This window comes from Dryobates pubescens, chromosome Z, assembly GCF_014839835.1.
Source record: "Dryobates pubescens isolate bDryPub1 chromosome Z, bDryPub1.pri, whole genome shotgun sequence".
Classification (NCBI taxonomy): Eukaryota; Metazoa; Chordata; class Aves; order Piciformes; family Picidae; genus Dryobates; species Dryobates pubescens.
Window position 1 is genome coordinate 52934264 of NC_071657.1, and position 19041 is coordinate 52953304.

At 38.6% G+C, this 19041-nt stretch overlaps 1 protein-coding gene across 1 annotated transcript in view; it reads left to right on the forward strand.

The window, feature by feature from the left end:
• Positions 1–19041, forward strand: part of PTPRD (protein tyrosine phosphatase receptor type D) — a 455736-nt gene that overhangs the window by 297009 nt on the left and 139686 nt on the right. Inside the window, exons 16-20 of the mRNA XM_054178769.1 lie at positions 1011–1037; positions 2833–2950; positions 12428–13015; positions 13444–13544; positions 14369–14628. Of these exons, the coding sequence (XP_054034744.1) occupies positions 1011–1037; positions 2833–2950; positions 12428–13015; positions 13444–13544; positions 14369–14628 (1094 nt within the window). The remainder of the gene's footprint in view (positions 1–1010; positions 1038–2832; positions 2951–12427; positions 13016–13443; positions 13545–14368; positions 14629–19041) is intronic.

Consider the following 19041-nt stretch of genomic DNA (forward strand, 5'->3'; position numbering starts at 1 on the left):
CTTTGGTAACAGGTCTCCTCCACCTGCATTTTTGTGATGACCCTCTTCCTGAAGTACTTCCTCTGTTTCTGAAGGTCCTTGTTGCATTTTTACCTGCCAATCTATCTATGCACACTTATTTACCTGCTTTGCAAAATACAGTGTTCTTACAGTTTAAATTCAGTAGGGAGCAAGATGGAAACAGGTGGGGAGGTGGGGAAGCAAGAAGAGAAAAGGAAAAGGGAGAGAAGATGGAGAAAGAGATGATGCTGCACTGTGGTTCTTCCCTTCCTTGTACAGATTTTTCACTTTCAAGCTCTGTGTGGTAATACTTTAAAATAACTTCAAACACTATGAGGTCATAAACCAGAGACTAGATGAGATATTGGAATCTAAGCATAATAAAGACAAAAGACATAATTCTCTATTTTTTTGCCAAGTTTGGTTTTGACCTGCCTGTTTGCCATCAGTTCACTTTGGATAGTCACCTCCTTTCTCCTCCTGCTACTCTTCTCTGCCTGTCATACTTTCATGATACAGTTGACCAGGGTTTGTGCAGGTGTAAAAACCTTGATGGTAAAAGTTCAGTATGATTAGGTTTGAAGACTGAAAAGTCCTGATACTAATTTAACTAAGACACTGAATGTTTTAGGAAACGCAAACATGCAGATTAGTAGCACAATTAAATAAATCAGGTAGATATTTATTTGACTTTATTTGTTTTTACTAACACAATCTATTATAAATTATTACTACATGATAAAAGAGGATTTGTTATTTCTTTTATCTTTCAAGGAAAAGGCAATTTTGTTTTAGGGAGAAGAGACATGGAATTAAAAGTGTCTGGCTTGATTTCATTGACCAAATTCTACACAATTTTACAGGATTAATTCAAATTGTACATGATTTTTTCAGACACCTTTCACATTTGTTTTACTATTAAGAAGAAAATATTACCTCAGCCAGGCTACAAATCATTTAGTTTCTTTTGTTTTGTTTTTTTCCTTCCAACATTCTTTACCCTCAATCAGTGGGAATATGATGATACTACTGAACATGTGAGTAGCTTTTGGCTGGTCAGAAAGACAGGGTGGTTTGGGGTTTGGTTTTGGTTTGGTTTGATTTTTTGCTTGTTTGCTTGTAGCCTCCTTATATTTTAAATTTTTGGTGTTTTCTTCAGGTTTGGTGTTTGGTTTTGGTGTTTGTTTGTTTGCTTTGGTTTTGGGATTTTTTTGGTCATTTGCACAAATGCATGCCCCTAATACCAAAGGTTTTTCCTTTATGGAACTTTTTATTTTTATTCTTTTCCCAGAGAGAATGGAGGTATATGTTCCTTGCATGTTTGGGGGCTTAGCATGATATCAAAGTATACAAAACTGGTTTGTGTTTTCTTCTTTTTTGATGATTGTCACTGACTTTGCTTCACAATTTCCGCTTTGTCAGAATATATTAGAAAAATAACAAAAGATGTTCGGAGTTGTGGAGCACTAGACAGATTTTTCTGTATCCATTTTCAGGTTAACATTTTAAGATTAACATTGTTGTGCAGCTGAAAATTGTAGTCAGTTGTGCTTTCTTTTTTGGTAATTGATAAATGTATTTTGCATGCTATCAGGAAAGCCAAATGTCTGCAGTATTTATGCCTTAAGTAATAGTGTTTGCTGTATCCAGATCACACTTTTAAATTACAACACTACATGCAGTCATGTCTCTTACACCATGAAGTACGGTGTGGTTTAGGTGAGGCTAATATCTTCATCACTGATTAAAAGGATGCCAACTTTTTTTTTTTTTCCTCTTACAAATATATATTCTGTTATTATCAGGTACAGTTTTCTTATGAAAGATGAGATGTCTGTCTTACTGATTATGGCCTTTAGGGTCAACTCAGTTCTGAGATAGAGTGTAAGGAAAGGGGCTCTGTATAGGTTTTTTTAATGTGTTGAGATCTTTGGGTCATGTAATTGCCTCCAAATACTGTCCTTTAAAATTTGAATTAAAAATTTATTTATATCATGTGTGCAAATGCTTGCATTCCTCTGGCTGGCCTTGTAGTATGATATAAATTTATTTTATTTCAGATGGCTGGCTCCTCACCATAGTGTGTGGGTGTATATACGTGTGTGTGTGTGCACACATTTGGAGAAACATTCCCCTTGCTTTGGCACTTGGAGTTTGATCTTCCTCATATTCACTTGTTTTGTAGCCGCTGTTGTTTGTCGAGGGTTGTCAGGTAGCTGTCAGATGTGGTCTCTGACCAGTTTTTTGGTACTGTCTTAAGTAGTTCTTTTACACCTGAAGAGTGATTTTTCTGAAGTCCTTTGAGATATTTAGATGCACATACAACTAGTGACACAGGTTGCAATGAAAATGTTAGGAGAGTAACACGGCTTTATTTTTCAGCTAAAACATCATTGCTTACAAAGTGTGGATACAAACACTTTTTTACTAGGCATTTTATAACTGTATCAGTGATGCTGTGTAAATGGTTTAACGTAAATGGAGTTTCTTATGTCTCCATATGCATGCATTACACAATAGCAGAAGTATTCCTCAGCCAAGGTGTTTCAGAAAGCCTTATTCACTGTTCACACCACTAAACCTTTGTTTGTGTGCCTTAGACTGCCCTAGGCATCCTATTTAGAAGTGTGCTAGCTTTTATTGCTTAAGTGACTGAAACATTTTGCATTATGAAATATTTCACATGGAACAGTCTGTTGGTGCTCTCAAATGCTTGCTATCAATGCCTATAGCACAAAGGCATGTGCACTGTAATATGTAAGGTTTGTCTGAAGGGTTCGAAGATCTAATGAGATACAATCTATTTTAAAAAATTATTTTATTTTATCTTAGGAAATGATTATTTCTGGGCTGCAGCCTGAAACTACATACTCCTTCACTGTGACAGCCTACACAACAAAAGGTGATGGAGCACGCAGCAAGCCCAAACTAATATCTACCACTGGTGCAGGTAATATTCACATAACAGTTATGTATGAATAAATCCTTTGACTTTTCCTGATAATGTTTTTCTCCTAGCATTTGGAAGTCTCCTGTTGTGTAAGAAATGTTTATAGGATGCAGGTGTTTCTGTTTCAGTTTTTGGCCCTTCATTTATGCAGATAAAAGCAGAACCAGAGTCATTCTTCGTCCCTTCCTCAATTCAATATGTAGCCAAAATGTACTTCTTTATCCTTCCTAGATGCTCTTCCATTCTGATTGGTATGTTTGGAGAGATAAAAGTAAAGATGAGAAGTGTATTTGAAAAACTTGTGAATGAGTTTCCTGATGTTTGTCAGAGCAGTAGTAGTGCTGTCTACCAGTAAGAACACTGAATAAACCTTGCTATATGATAATCACAACTGACAAGAATGTGATTAAGGCAGAAGAAAAAGAAGTCATCATCACAGTCGAGCATGTAAAACTCTGAAACTCATATTACTTCACTGTCCATTTGAAGTGACTGTGTTCAGTCCACATGTGATCCCAGGTGATACTAGTTGGTAGGTATCTGCTTGACCAGTTCAGCTGATTTAGGTAGCACTGATGGGATATGCTTAACTGGTTTTAGAGCAGGAACAAGGCTTTTCAATTTACATGGTTCTTTGTAGCATTTCTTATACCAAATGATGCTACTACAGCCTTAGTATGCTGTTCACCTCTCTGTGTTCACAGCCTGTATGTGTTCATTTTCTGGGTTTTGTAGTGTAGCCATTATAGATATACTATTTCAATCACATGGAAGACCTTGTAGTACTGGTACGGGTTCTCTTGATAACAGTGTGTTGCTTATGCTATTATATAAAGTCCAAAAGGTATGTGTGTCTTTTGGCAGATTGATTCAATTTTTAAAACAATCATTGAATGCAAAGCACATCTCCTAATAATACCAGAAACATCTATATCCTTGTCTGCCAAGCTTCCTTTGAAAAGTCTGTCTCGATGGCTAGATATATATAGTTTCATTTCAGATTTTGAAGTACCTTCTGATCATTACTGTTGACTGATACTGAAACTTACCCTCCAATTACTTATCTTTCCTGAATTATCATGGTCTAGGGGGAAAAAAAAGTATAATTTGATTATTTTTATTTTAATAATAATGAGCTTAATAATAATAATAAGCTTTTCTGAACTTGATATAGGAGAGAAAAAAACATTATTCTTTTTGAAGTTCAGTTTTCAATTTAAATAAACATAATTATAATACAGATGATGATTTGGTTAGTTTCTAGATATAAACATGAGATATACAAACCTGCTTGCAAAACTTAATGTTTTTGTGCATATAGTCCTTACTGACTATTGATATTTACCTCTTCCAGGATCTCTGTTGCTTCTGCTTTAGAAAGATGAACTGAAAACCAATTGATAATCAAAGGCATGCATGTTCTTGCTGTTTGCTTCACCCTGTGGACAAGCAATATTTGTTCCTGGTGTCTAGGATAACCCTAGTTACTATTTTGCTGCTTCATACATTCCAGGTTCCTCTTTACTTCCTGTTACAGCTTTCTGTGGCTGTGATCTTTTGTTAAGGAAAATTCATACACAATCTTTTGAAAAAGGACACAGTAAATATAGTGAATACCAAGAGTTTCTAGCTGCCTGTCTTTCTATGAGAATACAGGAGGCAGGTGAAAGAACAATGCATAAAAAATGAAAGTGTATAGACATGAAATGTATCCTCCTAATATCTTGAGTTTCCTCTCTTTTTTTACTAAAATGGTGCTATTTGAATTCTACAACAAAGCAAATAAAGGGTCTAACCTTTTTATGGAATCATAGAATCATATCATTCTTTTGGTTGGAAAAGATCATCAAGTCCAGCTGCCAAGCTGACACCACCATGGATGTTAAACCATGTCCTGAAATGTCATTTCCACACGTTCCTTGAACACCTCCAGGGACAGTGACAACACCACCTTCCTGGACAACCTATTCCAATGTCTGACTACTCTTTTCCTAATACCCAATCTAAACTTCCCATGGCACAATTTGAGGCTGTTTCCTCTCATCCTGTCAGCTGATGCTAGGGAGAAGAGACTGACCACCACCTTGCTACAACTTCCTTCCCAGTAGTTGTAGAGAGTGGTAAGATCTCCCAGCTTCTTCTTCTCCAGACTAAACAATCCCAGGTCCCTCAGCTGCTTCTCATAACACCTGTTGTCCTGCCTCATCACCAGCTTTGTTGCCCTTCACTGGACAAGCTCCAGCATCACAGTGTCCTTGTAGTGAGGAGCCCAAAGGTGAACATAGTATTTGAGGTGTGGCCTTACCTGGGCTGAGTACAGGGGCACTACCACTTCCCTATTCCTTCTGGCCATGCTATTCCTGATAGAGACCAGGATGCTGTTGGCTTTCTTGGCCACATGTGCACACTGCTGGCTCATGCTCAAATGGCTACCAACGAGCACCCTCAGGTCCTTTTCTGCTGAGCAACTTTTCAGATTCACTGCCCTAAGCCTGTAGCATTGCATGCAGTTCTTGTGACCCAAGTGCAGATCAGCAATCCCACACAATTTAGTGTCATTTGCAAACTTACTCAATTCCCTCATCCAGATCACTGACAAAGACATTACAGAGAATTGGCCCCAGAAACTGAGTCCTGGGCAGCACTGATTGTGGCTGGCCGCCGACTGGATTTGACTTCATTCACCACTACTCTTTAGGCTCAGCCAGCCAGTTCTTAACCCAGCAAATCATCCACCCATCCAAGCCATAGCCAGCCAGTTTCTCCAGGATGCTGTGGTGTCAAAGCCTTTACTAAAGTCCACATAAACAACATCCACAGCCTTTCCCTCATCCACTTAGTGGATGTTTCTAATTTTTAACAGTGTAAGTCAGGTGCAGCTGTATTAGAAAGAATGAAATTATATCTGTAAGAGATATGAAAGAGGAATACAGGACTAAATGTTTACTGGAGCTTAATAGTGATAAATTACTCATGATGAGTAAATATTCCACTCCGTCAAGTCAGTGATATGTATCTGTGGTAGATTGAGAGAGGGCTTAGCTCTCCCTCCTCCACAGAGTAAGAAACCACAACTAGCCCAGTCGAAAAAGCAAGCTATATATTTACAAGCATATATGGAAAGCAGGTTATATATGACACAATATATACAGGTATTTACAATACATACACAGAAATATACAGCAAAGAGAAATAACACAACAAAAATCCCTCCCCGAGGGAGGGATCCCCTCCTTGGAATCCCCTCTCTCCCCCCCCTACCTCCCTTTTTCCCCAGAAAGGGGTTAGAGAGAAAGAAAGGCGAGTTACTAAGGAAATGAGTTGTTAGTAAGCTTCAAAAGCCCATGTAGGATTAGTTTTAGCTTATCTGAAGGCCAACTCCAGCAGTTTGCAGAAGAAGCAGGCAGGGAGAACAGGCTGAAACTCCACCCCCAACTCCCCAAACCGAAAAAAAAATTCCAACTGCTTTACAATCTAAAGCTGCATTTTTGTTTATCAAGCAATGAAATTCGTTTAGAATATCAGAATGTTTTGGTTCTAGTACCGAAAACATCTAGCCAGTGTGTCAGCACTGTTTGTTCTTAAAGGCACAGCCTCAAACGACCACAGTATCAGAAACAGTGTGGCCAGCAGGAGCAGGGAGGTCATTCTGCCCCTGTATGTTGAACAGGTTAGGCCACACCTTGAGTCCTGGGTCTAGTTCTGGGCCCCTCAGTTTAGGAAGGATGTTGACTTGCTGGAACGTGTCCAGAGAAGGGCAACAAAGTTGGTGAGGCATTTGGAGCACAAGCCCTATGAGGAGAGGCTGAAGGAGCTGGGCTTGCTCAGCAACTAGGGGAGGTTCAGGGGAGACCTTATTGCTGTCTACAACTACCTGAAGGGAGGTTGTAGCCAGGTGGGGGTTGGTCTCTTCTCCCAGGCAACCTGTGACAGAGCAAGAAGACACAGTCTCAGGCTGCACCAGGGGAAGTTTAGGCTAGATGTTAGGAAGAAGTTCTTCCCAGAAAGAGTGATTTGCCATTGGAATGGGCTGCCCGCGGAGGTGGTGGAGTCACCATCACTGGAAGTGTTTAAGAGGCTTGATGGAGCACTTGGTGCCATGGTTTAGTTGATTAGAAGGTGTTGGGTGATGAGTTGGATTTGATGATCTCTAAGGTCTTTTCCAACCTGGTTAATTCTATTCTGTTCTGTTCTATTCTATTCTATTCTATTCTATTCTATTCTATTCTATTCTAACATAATTTACATTTTGAGACAGGAAAGACTCACCAAAAACAGGTGAGCATGCTGTACAGTAACTGCAATTATTAGTGATATCAGTGAATAGGGTTCCTGTTATCACTCCAGAGTGTGTTTTTGTCTCATGTTTCTCTTCCTTAGTTTTTTTTAATTAGCTGGAAAATGTTGCTAAATATTTCCAAGTCAAAATATTAAAAATTTTAAATTACTTAGGGCAGAAGTTATGAAATGTGTGATTAACAGGAACTGATAAAAAAATAAGATTAATTATTGATATAATACCATTTTTATAAAGAATTTAATCAGACCTTTAGTTTCTCAGTCATAATAGAAGTATAGAACAATAATAGGAGAATCTTTTTGTACAGCAGTTTGTCCATTATTTAGAATTTTCCCTCAGTGCTAGACAGCACACCTGAAATAAAAATTTCAGCAGAGAGGTGAAAATTTATGTTAGAGTGGTGCTACAACAGCTAGCAGAAACAAATCAGTTCAAACAAATTTTGTCAAAGGCACCTTACATGAACTTACTCTGAAAAGTTGCCATTACTAGTAATGGCAACTTTTCAGAGTAATGTCAACTGTGTGAGGGGCATCTTGCTGTGTTAGTAACAGAGGTGGATATCACTAAATCAGAGGTGTGGGGTTTTTTTCATGGGCAATTTTAATTCACTTTGGGTTCATGGCGAATTCAGGTATTGTTATTGTTGCTTCTATATATACCTGCCTGATATCTTCTGGGATGTTGTGACCACCACAGATCTCAACACAGCAGAAAGGAGGCAGTATAGGAGGTTCTTAGAGTGTATGGAGGATAGCTTCTTATCCCAGGTGCTGCCCTAGTCTACCAGGGGTAAGGCTATGCTTGACCTCCTCTTCACCAATAGGGAAGGGCTGGTGGGTGATGTGGTGGTCGGAGGGTGTCTAGGGTCCAGCAACCATGAAATAATTGAATTTTCAGTAGTCAGTCAGTCTAAGAGGGGAAGCAAGAAAACCTCCCCTCTGGACTTCCAGAGGGTGGACTTCAGGTTACTCAAGGAACTACCTTGAAGATTCCTTGGGAAATAGCGCTTAAAAACCAAGGGGTCCAGGAGGGCTGAACCTACTTCAAGAAAGAACTCTTGAAGGTGCAGGAACAGGCTATGCCAATGTGCCAGAAGATGAGCTGCCAGGGCAGACAGCCAGCCTGGATGGGCAACGAACTTCTAAAAGAACTAAGGAAAACAAAGAGGGTGTATCATCTTTGGAAGAAAGGTGAGGCAACCCATAGAACGTTTAAGGATGTTGCTAGGTCATGTAGGAAGAAAATTAGGGAGGCAAAAGCGCATTTAGAGCTTAGACTGGCCTCTGCTGTGAAGGACAACAAAAAGTCCTTCTATAAATATATCAATAGCAAGAGGAGCAAGGACAACTTCCACTCCTTGGTGGACATGGAGGGGAATGTTGTAAGAAAACATGAGGAAAAGGCAGAGGTACTTAACACCTTCTTTGCCTCAAATTTTAATAGCAGGACAGAATGTCTTCCAAACAGCTGGCCTTCAGAGCTGGCAGATGGAGCCAGAGAGCAGCGTAGTTTTCCTCTGTTCCAGGAGGAGGGGCTAGTTAGAGATCTCTTCAGCCGCTTGTCCCCACAAGTCCATGGGACCAGATGGGATCCATCCTAGGGTGCTGAGAGAGCTGGCAGATGAGCTGGCCAGGATGCTCTCCATCATTTTTCATCAGTCCTGGCTCACTGGAGAGATCCCAGAGGACTGGAAGCTGGCCAATGTGATGCCCATCCACAAGAGGGGCTGGTTGGAAGAGCCAGGGAATTATAGGCCTGTCAGCCTGACCTCAGTGCCAGGCAAGATTATGGAACAGGTCATCTTGAGTTCAATCACACAGCACTTAGAGGATGGCCCAGCCAGCATGGATTTAGGAAGGGCAGGTCATGCCTGACCAACCTCATCTCCTTCTATGATCAGGTGACCCACCTGGTGGATGTGGGGAAGGCTGTGGATGTAGTCTACCTGGACCTCAGCAAGGCCTTTGACACTGTCCCCCACAGCAACCTCCTGGCCAAGCCGTCAGCCCTTGGCTTGGACAGGAGCACACTGTGTTGGGTTAGAAACTGGCTGAAGGGCTGAGCCCAGAGAGTGGTGCCACATCCAGCTGGCAGCCAGTCACTAGTGGTGTGCCCCAGGGATCAGTGCTGGCCCCCATGCTCTTTAACATCTTTATTGATGATCTGGATGAGGGCATTGAGTCCATCATCGGTAAATTTGCAGATGACACCCAGCTGGGTGCAGCAGTTGATCTGCTGGATGGTAGAGAGGCTTTGCAGAGGGACCTCGACAGGCTGGACAGATGGGCAGAGTCCAACGGCATGAGATTTAACACATCCAAGTGCCAGGTTCTGCACATTGACCACAACAACCCCATGCAGTGCTACAGGCTGGGGTCAGAGTGGCTGGAAAGCATCCAGGCAGAGAGGGACCTGGAGGTACTGGTTGATGGTAGGCTGAACATGAGCCTGCAGTGTGCCCAGGCAGCCAGGAGCGCCAATGGAATCCTGGCCTGCATCAGGAACAGTGTGGCCAGCAGGAGCAGGGAGGTCATTCTGCCCCTGTACACTGCACTGGTTAGGTCGCACCTCAAGTACTGTGTCTGGTTCTGGGACCCTCAGTTTAGGAAGGATATTGACTTGCTGGAGTGTGTCCAGAGAAGGGCAACAAAGTTGGTGAGGGGTTTGGAACACAAGCCCTATGAGAAGAGGCTGACGGAGCTGTGGTTGCTTAGCCTGGAGAAGAGGAGACTCAGGGGAGACCTTATTGCTCTCTACAACTACCTGAAGGGAGGTTGTATCCAGGTGGGGGCTGATCTCTTCTCCCAGGCAACCAGCAGCAGAACAAGAGGACACAGTCTCAAGCTGTGCAAGTGGAGGTTTAGGCTGGAGATTAGGAAGAAGTTCTACACTGAGAGAGTGATTGCCCATTGGAATGGGCTGCCTGGGGAGGTGGTGGAGTCACCATCATTGGAGATCTTCAGGAGGAGACTTGCTGGGGTGCTTGGTTGCATGGTTTAGTTGATTAGGTGGTGCTGGATAATAGGTTGGACGTGATGATCTTGAAGGTCTTCTCCAACCTGGTTTAGTCTAGTCTAGTCTATTCTATTCTATGCTATGCTATGCTATGCTATGCTATGCTATTCTGTTCTATTCTATTCTATTCTATAGGACTACATAGGATTCTGCCATTTGTCTCACAAGAACAGTCTTCACAAGGGATCATACTAAGAAGAAATGTTAACTGAAAGCAATCTGGAAATAAAAATATAGAAAGAACTGTTCTCTGTCAACAGTTGCATCTTAAAAAAAGGAACATTCATATACTTCACAGAATTAGATAGACCCCACTTTAAATAAATAATAATAAAATAAAAGTGACTGTTGTTATTTACCATTATAGTCACAAGATATTTTATTGGATAAGTAAGTTCCTGTTCTGATCAAAAGTAAGCAGTTTTTTTTTTCTTTTTCTGTATTTATCACAGTGTTTAAAAAATAGTTTAAAACTGTTAGGTCTGCCACAAAAGAAAAAAAGCAATTTGGCCTGCAAAATGCCTTCTTTTCTCTGTAAAGGCTGATACTGAACAATGAAGAAAAGTCATAACTTGTCAGACAGCTATTCTTTACATAGCAGAAATTCCAGGAAAAAAATTGGGAAAAAAATCTGGAACTAATACTTATAGGTGAACTGGACATTTAAAAGGAAGCATATTTAGAAAAGTTATGTGAAAACTAGCTGTAACTCTTATGCAATTGGAAGCAATGTCAGAACTTACAACAGGTATAATGAGAAAAGAGCTTACTAAATGCACAAATTTCTTCTTCTTCATGCCATTTCTTCCTCCTTGTTCCTAACACATTATGGAATGGTAGTCAGAACTTCTGAAAAAAACAATCTGATTTGCTGGGTGCCTGAGAACTGAAGATAAGTAATAAAATCCATTCAAGTGTTTAAATACAGGAACCAGAGCTTAGAGTACAGGAGTTACATTCACATGGAAAGGCTTTGAATGTGGATGGAACTAATTAATCTTCATGGAAAACTACGCTATCATGGCACTAATGCTCCCAAAACTGTTCTAGTCTATTGTTCTGTCAGGCATTGGTACTCAATGAATACCAAATATCTAGTTATGGATATACTTCATTATCAAGTAAGTCATGGTAAGTCCATTTCCTTTGGAAATGGAAATACTAATGAAAATATAAATTAAATATATATGTATAAAATTTGATGTAAATAAATGAATAAATAAAAATAAATTATCTAAACTAAACAGAACCAGTAGATGAGACCAATTGGAACTCAAAAAATGTGCATAATATAAGTATGGGATTTCCCATTCTGTTAGGGCTAATTCAGTCATCTAGAATGGCTATTCCCTGAAAGACAAAGCATCAGTTTGGACTGTTAGGTCCCAGTTAAGGATTTGAGTGTATCTAGTGTGGCAGGTTGAGAGAAGCTTCCAATTTATTCTTCTTCAGAAATCAACTTCACATGCACCAAGACAATGCTGGAAATCAAATCATGTAATAAGCCAGGGCAGTCAAGAAATCAAATTCCAAACCATGCTACCACGCCAATCTGAAACAGACCATGCTGGAAGTGATTTTTGTATGGAAACTGAAATGATAGGGTTGTGTTATATGTAGTAATTACTCATGATAATAACAATAGTTGGTCTCACTTCCGTTTTATGACATTTTAAGTGCCCATGGAAAAAAATTACATTAGACACATCTAGAAACTTGAAATTTCTCCATAATTACTTAATTACTACTACTGCTACTATTATAATTAATGATTTTTCCATTTACAGGAATGTCAGAAATTAACCTTGGAGTAAATAAATGATATTTATGGAAATACTTTTTTTAATTCCAAGCAGGAATTTGTGAGACAACCATTTATAAGACATCTGTTTGAAGCTTTACTTCTTGACTTTTGTTCCTAAGTCCTATGACTCTGAATGTTCTCTGTATTTAGAAATAATGGTAAGGGAATAAGAAAACGTAGGTTTGTATGACTCAGCAGCGCAGGAGGCAGACATTCCTTCTTCCATAGCACAGTAATTTGCAATTCTGATAGAGAGGGAAGACAAAATTTATCCCAGTTGCTACTAAAACTAGCCTCAAGAACTTTACCTGCAATTCTGTTTGTATTTATTGTCTTTATTAACATTGTGCTACAGTTCCAGGCAAACCTCGACTTGTGATTAGCCACACACAGATGAACACAGCTCTAATTCAGTGGCACCCTCCCGTGGATACTTTTGGACCGCTGCAGGGCTATCGCCTGAAGTTTGGTCGCAAAGATGTGGAAACATTAACGATCATGGAGTTCTCAGAGAAGGAAGATCACTTCACGGCCACAGACATTCACAAAGGAGCTTCTTATGTCTTCAGGCTCTCAGCTAGAAATAAAGTGGGCTTTGGGGAGGAGATGGTTAAAGAGATTTCTGTTCCCGAAGAGGTACCCAGTGGATTTCCTCAAAATCTCCACTCAGAAAGCTCGACTTCTACATCAGTTCAATTAACTTGGCAGATGCCACTCTTGGCAGAGAGAAATGGCATTATCACCAAATATACCATCTTATACAGAGATATCAATGTTGCTTACCAGCCAGTTGAACTCCCTGTTGTTCCTGCTGATACAACTGTGACACTTTCTGGCTTAAAACCAGATACCACATATGATGTAAAAGTACGTGCCCATACAAGCAAAGGGCCTGGTCCATATAGTCCAAGTGTCCAGTTCAGGACACTACCCGTGGATCAAGGTAGGATTTGTCTGCTTATGGCGTTGACCTTTAGAGGAGTATCGGTCTTTGGATATCAGTGTTTTTGACACTGTAAATAAAACTGACCGACCCATTCATAAAATAGGTTCATCAAATACAAAAGGTAAAGTATGTAAATCTTAATATGTTTTGGATGCCTTAGAATTCAGTTGTCCCTTGCCAAGCAAGTTCTGGCTAACGTCTTCACAATCTTTTCAGGTAAGATAAAAGTACGTGTTGGGTTGTCACTAGGCAAGAGTGAGAATGTGTTAAAATAGGATATTTAAATATGAGCAAACAGGTAGGCAAATTAAATCCTTGTTGGTTTTTGACTTAGATGGAAAGCTAATGCTCCCAGGTAGCAGTGGAAATAGAACAAAATTTAACCTCCAAGATGTTGTTTATATACATTATTTCCTTTTTTCCAGCAGTGTTTGCAAAAAATTTTCATGTTAAAGCAGTAATGAAGACTTCTGTTTTGCTGTCCTGGGAAATTCCAGAAAATTACAATTCAGCCTTGCCTTTTAAAGTAAGTTACTTTCCATTTGTATGAGAGAAAATACAGAAATTACAGGATGTCATTCATCTGTTTAAGTATCTTACTGAATATGTGGATTTTATTATATTGATATATTTCAGAATGCAAACTAATCAGCAAAATTGACCTAAACTGTTAAGTTCAGAAGTTTGGCAATGTGAGTTTTCAGCTGTTTTGTCAGTATATCCAAGTCAGTTTCATACTGGTTTTTATGCATGCTATGAACACCTTGCTAATTGGTAGTTCTTTGCTACTATATTTGAGAGGAAACTGTGAAAATAAATAAAGAAAAAAAATTCTTCTTTTTCTTAATGATTTCTGTATTGACTAGCAAAATCCTGTTTTGTTTTTTGTCTCCCCTCATTTTTCATTATAACTCTTTAAATCCACTAACTATAGCATTAGCCAGATAAAGAGAGTCAATGTAATCTACAATCTATCTGGCATTTCCTCTACGTGGTTCTTCATCAATTATGTTACCTCAGACAGTGGCAAGTTTAAGAGCAGTATTCTATGAAAGCTTCAAAAGCCTTTCGGAATAAGGACTGTGAAGGAAATAGTCAAGGTACCTTTAAAGACAAGTGTGTCTTGACATAAATTCTAGGTTCAAAGCTACTGAATTTGAAAAAGTGGAATTTAATTTGAAGAGTGCTTACTGTACTTTAAATTATTGTAGCTCTTTTTTCTCCTTTAACTGCCCCTTCAACAGTTTTCCTTTTCAATTTATAGATAGGTTCATTCATTAATTCAATGTGACATCTTCAGTTGCCTTCTTTTAGTAACCAAAACCGCCATCAATTTATATGTTAACTTAGATCCTCTATGATGATGGGAAGATGGTGGTGGAAGTAGATGGACGTGCTACTCAAAAGCTGATCACTAACTTGAAGCCTGAGACATCATATTCATTTGTGCTGACTAACAGAGGGAATAGTGCTGGGGGTCTTCAGCACAGAGTAACAGCAAAGACTGCACCTGATGTGCTTCGCACCAAGCCAGTGTTCATTGGAAAGACCAACTTAGATGGCATGATAACTGTGGAACTTCCAGAAGTACCTTCAAATGAGAATATCAAGTGAGTGAATGAATGAAGTAACACTGTTTTTATCTCCATAAATATGATTACTGTTAATAAAATCTAGAGCTATAGTGATGGACCAGGGCTTTATTTATCATAACTATAATGCAGCACTGTTTGGGTTAATATTTGATGACACTGAACTGGGAAGTGCTGTTGGTGCTCAAGGGACAATAGGCTTTGCAGAGGGATATAGACTGATTGGAGCATTGGGCAACCACCAATGGCATGAAACTTAACAAAAACAAATGCCATGTTCTGTCCACTGTAGGGCAACATAGATGGTGATGGGGCTGGAAGGCATGGCCTGTGAGGAACAGCTAAGGACTTTGGATTTGTCTAGCTTGGACAGGAAGCTGAGGTTTGACTTCATTGATCTCTGCAGCTTCATGAGCAGGGGAAGTGGAGAGGAGATCTCTTCTACATGGTATCCAGTGACAGGACAAATAGGAATGGGTCAAAGATGCCTCAGAGAAGGTTCATATGACATTATGAAGCATTTCTTTACTGAGAAGGTTGTCAAGCACTAGGACAGTCGTTATGAAGAGATGGTCAGTACCTTAAGCCTCTCTTCTCTTAAGAAGCATTTGGACAATAGCCTTAATAATTGTTTTAACTTTTGGTCCCTTACAACTGGAGCTCTTCTATAAGTTTGTGTCTTAGCCAAATACACATGATAGAGTAAAATCTAGACGTAAATACATGAAGATTATCCTTCAGCATCACTGATTTTGAATAGCAAAGAGGGATTAAGGAAACCAGTTGTATTTTGAATACTGTATCCCCTCAAGAAGAATGGCTTACCTGTTGATGGATAGCTGCCATGCTGCAATACTTTGAAGTAATAGAACTCTGTCATTCCAGCATTATGTGGTATTTGAAAGAATTGTTACTACAGTTATATTAATATGAACTAATTTTGATTTTTTTTTAAGTTAAAAGAATTACTTTTACTCTAGTCCCAGAAAGAAAACAGTAGGGTTTTCTTAAGAATATGGCAATTTACCAGAGATTAGTTGGAATTGGGGAGAAAAGGGGCTATGGAGATTTAAACAGCAGAAATAGGACTAAAGAGCTGTCAGCAGGGATTAGAAAGGTTGGACAATAAAGATTTGCCAAGAAAACTTGAGGCATGGTACAATCAATGTATGTTGTTGCTCTGCTTAGAATGGTTCTTGTTGGTCTATAAGGTTCCCATGTGTAATGTAGTAGAAATTAGAAAGAAAATGATCAAGTCATTAAATATTGTTGAGGATTGAACTTCTCCTCTCCCTTGTGGATTTTTACTGATGGCTTTGTAGAAAGCTGCTCTCCTTTTTCATTACTGACTGAGGGTTCTAAGACAAGTGAGGTCAAGAAGGAAATGGTGTTGAGCCATTAAAGGGATAAAAATTTGAAAAAAATGTAGGCACTATCATTGGATTGAGTAAGATGTAGTCAGCAACAAATGCAGCAAAAGAAGACTGAAGATGGAACAAGTCAGAAAAGATTTATGAGTCTGAGCATTTACAGAGAGAAAAAAGTACAAGGTAGCTGGCTAAACAATAGCAGAAGACAGCAGTGGAAAAAGAAACAACGTCCTTCCTTTTATGTAGTGTAAAATAATGAGAGGCTAAATGACGTCAGGAAAGGTACATTAAGCCTGCATGGTCCAACTGCCAATTTTGCAAATAATGTGTCTCCTCCTTCTATATCTGTTTCCTAAGAAGATATGTTCAGGCTTGAGATCAGATTAAAAAACATAAATAAATTAAAAATAAAAAAAAAAAATAAGAGCAGTGGGTATATCAAAGAAAATACATACTGAACAGGAAAAGCTGACCTGATGCTTGTTAGAATAAGTTAGATTATTTCAGCTACCACCTTTATATTGGAAGAACACATTGAAGTTGATGTTATTGCAGTTACTGTTGCTTTACAGGTGCATTACATGCTCCTGATTGAATCTTAGTTTGAAGTACTGTACACTGATTTTTTCAATAATGCTAATTACATAAAAGGTAAAACAGTTAATAGTTCTAATGAGTTACAAGTAAATAGGAATGGGTTTGAGGGTGATGTTATAAGAGTCTGTGTAAGTTACTAAAGATCTTAGAAATGTTTTTCATTATTTCAATATTTGATGGTGATACAGCATAGAAATTGGAGTGCAGCCCACCTTATGGTAGGTAAAATGGATCCCTTTTTGCTGCTATCTTCTCATGTGATCTATGTCTTCATTTTCCTGTAGTATTCAGGCTAATCCAAAGCAATTTTTATGTGTAAGGGACAGTTCTTGTTTCTCTGAATCTGATCTATCTTCTCAAAGCCTTAGGTACAAACAGGGCTCTGTGAAAGACTTTGCCCTCTGTAATGTTCAGAAAATCCTACATTTCTTACCCTTCCGCCACCCCCCCAAAAAATAACCAACAAACCAACAGCAAAGAAACAAGCAAATAAAAAACAATATTTTTTCAAGAGTTGTTATGTTTTCTAAACGTTACAGAACGTTTTTGTCCTTTGCAGCAATGTATGTTTATGCAAACAGTTTCCTTTTTCTTCTTCCTGTTGGTGCAGTTGTGCTTTCAGCTTCAACATATTCTGTATATGTTCAAAGTCTTTGTAGATGATCAGTGTTATAAGTGGGAGGCATTCATGAAGAAGGTATGAAGGAGTGTGAAAGCAACATTTACATGCTAGATATTCCTTCATTCATCAATGTCTGAAAGACATAAAAGGGCCAATTCTCAGTTGCTTTTGTATTGATTCTTAGGTAACTACAAAAGAAAAATGATGTACATTGTAGAAACAATTTATATGTGGAAAAAACAGCATTCAGTAGGATCTGTTACTCTTGTAACCAAAGAATTTTTGTAATACATACTGTGGTTTAAAAGCTGGGTTAAATCACCCTTGCAAGTTTTGAATTAGAACATTACTGTAAAAGATGAATTATCATATTGTTGCTTTAAGAATGTATGCTGCAGATTTCATTTAAATACTGGAATAATGCAAGTGAGCAGCTGTTAAAAAATCTGTTGCCTACACTTATTCCAGCATGTCCTGTTGGAGCTCAGCATTTCCACAAAGAAACTTCTTCAGTTTCTTCAACAAAAAATTAATAAAGATGTACATTAACTGCAGTAGAGAAAATTTTAAAGCTTTCATACATTTCTTTTATGGAAAGGGGTTTAATTAAAAAGATATGATTAAAATGAACCAATACCATTCATTACTGTGAAACAAAGACAGTTTATAGAGTTTGTTTAGACTGAAATAGCTTTTAATCAATTGCGACAAAAGTCCTTTTCTGTAGACTCTCTTTCATTAGTTACTTTGGGTTTATCAGCTGCATTGAATGAGTAAAATAAAAAGCCAGTGCTGCAGAAGGTTGAATAGGCTTTAAAAAATGGCTGCCTAGAAGAGAAGATGGTCCATGAGACACTGAAATTATCTTCCATAATGGACAGCCAGAAACACCTTCTTAATAAGCTCTGTTGTTACTCGGGGGGGGGAAACAAACAAGCAAACAAACAAAACCACAAAACAAAACAACAACAACAACAACAACAACAAAAAACACACACAAAAAAAAAACCCAAACACAAACAAAAAAACCCAACCCACCAGCAACAAAAAAAATCCACCACATCTTTCCTTCTTCTCTGACATGGAGAGTGCTTGACTTTTCCACAAGTATGTTTATCAAGAATATGTATATTATACGATACTGGACATTCTACTGTTGTGATTCTGCTGCTTCTTTACTTGCACTGATATGCAACTGTGGATCTGCTTGCCATGTATCCAGGCTTTATGAAGGAAACAGTCAAAGTACCATATGTCTGTTTACACTAGAAACCATCCTTTACTAACCTTCATGGAGGTAAGGAGGAAGATATTTTCAGGAAAATGTTTCTGAGGAAAACTGACATATGTAATTTGCAAACTTTAGCTGTAAAAAGAGCATACATCACGCTCTATTGTCTGTGACTGTGAACAGAATAATAAACATAAGCTTACAACCACTGAAACTTTAAAGAGTAGGTGCGTGGAGCATATTCTGTCTTCTTTCTTTTCTGTTTATAATAGTATTGGCATCAATGAATGCATTATGTCAAACTACTATTCTAATTATACATGAAAATGGGGGAAGATGGGGTGATAATTGAGTTTTAAATATATGGTAATATGTTTCAGTTTAGAGGTTTGGTTTTTTCACAGTGTGATGGTGGCAGGGCACAAATATCCCATGGCTCTTGTATTGCAAATGAAATAATAAACTGCAGTCAAATGTAGGCATTTGAGAACATTGTAATTAAAGTTTCTTATACATATTTATATGTTTACATGAAAAGGCAGGTAATTAGTGCCATTTGTTCATCAAATGTTTTACATTGGATGTGGTTTTGAGAGTGTGATTCTTTTGAA